The sequence below is a fragment of the Belonocnema kinseyi genome, chromosome 5 (assembly GCF_010883055.1).
Source record: "Belonocnema kinseyi isolate 2016_QV_RU_SX_M_011 chromosome 5, B_treatae_v1, whole genome shotgun sequence".
NCBI lineage: Eukaryota > Metazoa > Arthropoda > Insecta > Hymenoptera > Cynipidae > Belonocnema > Belonocnema kinseyi.
The window spans coordinates 30823721-30826697 of NC_046661.1; the positions used below are offsets into that span (position 1 = coordinate 30823721).

The 2977-nt window shown below is 33.7% G+C and overlaps 1 protein-coding gene across 7 annotated transcripts in view; it reads right to left on the reverse strand.

Moving 5' to 3' along the window:
* The window catches only part of LOC117173390 (AT-rich interactive domain-containing protein 2), a 343637-nt gene that overhangs the window by 101878 nt on the left and 238782 nt on the right, over positions 1-2977 (reverse strand). For all 7 annotated transcript variants that reach the window (XM_033361920.1, XM_033361921.1, XM_033361923.1 and 4 more), the window contains exon 5: positions 801-1267. In XM_033361920.1, the coding sequence (XP_033217811.1) occupies positions 801-1267 (467 nt within the window). The remainder of the gene's footprint in view (positions 1-800; positions 1268-2977) is intronic.

Here is a 2977-nt window from a genome sequence, read left to right on the forward strand (position 1 = left end):
TAACAGAATATTCCGGGTACAATCGTTGCAACTCCCTTATAAGGTCTCGGTACCTCTCTTTCTTTTCATTCTCCTTGGCTATGATGTTTTTGTCAGCTGGTGTCAGCCTTTAATACGAAAGGCCAAAAGTTTCGGGGTGGGGGAGTGAACCCACTAAACACCTCCCCTGGATCCACCATTGTTATTAGGTCTCAATTGACGTGTAATTTAATAAGCTTTCTAACAGCTTTGAAAAAGTTTTTCGCTTCATTTTTGAACGTGTAATCACGTCTCAAAGTCAAATGTGATTTTTAATAGCCCTTTTACAACTATTTAGACACCAACTACGTTTAGTGCGAAAAATGTCTAGGCGGTTATAGAATCTGAGCCCTCAATTGTTGCAATTAGAAGCATTCAACATTTTACATTTTTAATATTCATGTCTTTCAAAACTTTTAATATTACACATTCCCCATTTCTAACTTGAACGATTTTCAAAATAGGCATTACAAACTGAAATTTAATAATTATTCCAACTGCACGTTTCGAATAAAAACTTTCAAAACTGTACATTTTTAAATGAATATCAAAAGAATTTTAAACCGTGGAATTCTTACTAGGGAGCGCTCACATATGATGCCACGCTTCAGGGGGTAGGGGGTGTCTTTTTTTAACATGACATATATATGTATAAGCATAAGGAATGCGCTTTACAGGGGGTACGGGATGTCTACAATCTTTTAAACATGTGTGACATCATATATGAAGGATCCTTTATCTTTCATTTAAAAGATATATAAATATTGTAAAAGTATATTTACCGCATCAATTTCCATAGGAGGTGCGGCATCTTCAGAATTTTGTGCTGGTTGTTTTTTGTTCGTTTTGTCTTTCTCCAGATTTTTTCGCCTGGAAAAGGTTTTCGGCGTAGGTGAGAGTTTCTTCAAAAAGATCCTCTCATCGGTGAGGTCAATTACATCCTGAGCATCGAGTACATCCGACCAGAAAGAATTTATCGAGTAATTTCTTACTCGCGAGTATACATCAATGAATAATTGGCGTGTACCGGAACAATCGAAAACACCGGCATGTGCCAAGAGAATATTTACAAGTCGGGGATACTTATCGAGCCGCAAAGTGTGCTTTCCCTCATTTGAGAGCAAAGTGCACACGTTGATTGCAAAATCCTGCTCATTCGGTAGTGGCGACAAGAGGGACAGGGCCAGCTTATCATAATTCGACGGTTTGTACAAATCTGCCGATAGTCCATTGTAATCCCTCAGAGACTCTGAAACACAAACCAAAATAATTGTAAATTAGTACAGTAGTGAAAATACTGTTATTTTGTAACGGTGAAAACTTGTTTTTTAAGGTTCAGAGTTTTCAATGTAATGAAACTCATAATTGAAAAGAAGGGTGTCGATTCCGTAGAGATTTAAAATTTGATATGTTTAGCCGGTTGACTTTTTCTCTTTTCCCGTTCAATTAAGAGTGATATATTTTTAAGGTAGTTACGACGAGATTTCAATTTTCTTAGGAATTTTCTTAAATTTTGGCAATACTTACAGGAGGCTAGTATGCAACGATCATGCAGTTTTTAACTCAATGTTGAGTCTGTGAAGTTAGCTATTATATACTGAAAACAGTACCTTTTACATGGGTCCCATAGAAAAAAAACCAGTTAAATTTATACACTTTTAATTGTAGTATCTAAACAGTTGTTACCATTTAGGTTAGAAACTAGAGATGTGTAGAAAAAGATCAAAATAAAATTTTTTTAAAATTTCAATTTTTTCTTGAGTTTAGTATAAGAGATATAACTGTCCAAAGAATAATATTTGCATATACGCGAGCAATATAGTACAAGGAAGTACTGACGATTTGGCAACACTGTTTGCTTTGCTGATGAAGGCGCTTGCAAATCCACGTGCGTGAGTAGCTAGCCATTCGCGGTGGGCACGACCTACAGAGGTGCTGCAATCGCATCCATAAGTTCGGGTCACGTGGTTTGAAAAAAGGCTAGTTTGAATGTTTACACTGTGACGTATATTAATAATTAATATTATTTAAATAAAAAGAAGTTGTAATGAACGTGAGGTACCTACAATTATTAGAAATTTGTGAGTTTGTGCAAGGAATATTTAACAGTCGCAACATGACAGAAGGAGAAGCGGTTTTATAAGCAGGACCAATAGTGCTTGTTGGTTGCACTGCAAGGACCGGTAATAAAATGAAAATTACAGGTCTTTTTTTTGCAAACTAGTGCATTGTCATCATTTTCTCATAAAATTGAAGGCTCTCTACGATTTCTTTTACAAAAAATAGAAAGAGGAAATGATTATTTGATCCTGCAAAGCTGGCCAGTCTGGGAGTTGCAAACAGGTTGTAGCGGTGTTATTATGCTTAAAAAGGTACAGATTTACATAAAGTTGTTAGTATATTAAATTCAAATACTTAATAAATGTAAAATCTCTGTAGACGAATTCATATATTTCAATTTAAAATTGAGGCTATCGCGTGGATAAAAGCTCCTATAACCTCAAAATTGAAACGAACAATTTTACTCAACATGTTTTTGAATAATTTTTTTGTCTATGTTGATATACTTTATTATATACTCTTTTCTGAAATGTAACTAGTAATAAATTTTAATAATCACGAAGAAGTAGCCACTCTTGATATTTTATTTAAATTCGTGACCTCTCTTAATCTAATCTTCTGAATTTATTGTGAAATCTTCGTAATTATTATTTTAAAATATTTCTAAAATAGTAAACCAATCAAGTTCGAAATATTTTAAATTCCTATTCAAAAAGTTATGTTTTTATAGTTAAAATAATAATTAACAAGTCTTCATAAAGTGCATAGATCCCAGTACTTCAGCAGCTTAATTTTAAGAGAAATCAGGGATTTTTACTTCGAAAAAAGGGATTTTTCGTGAAAAAGGAGGAAATTTTTTTCCTTGAAAAAATTTAGCGTTATCAAAAAAAGTTAATGA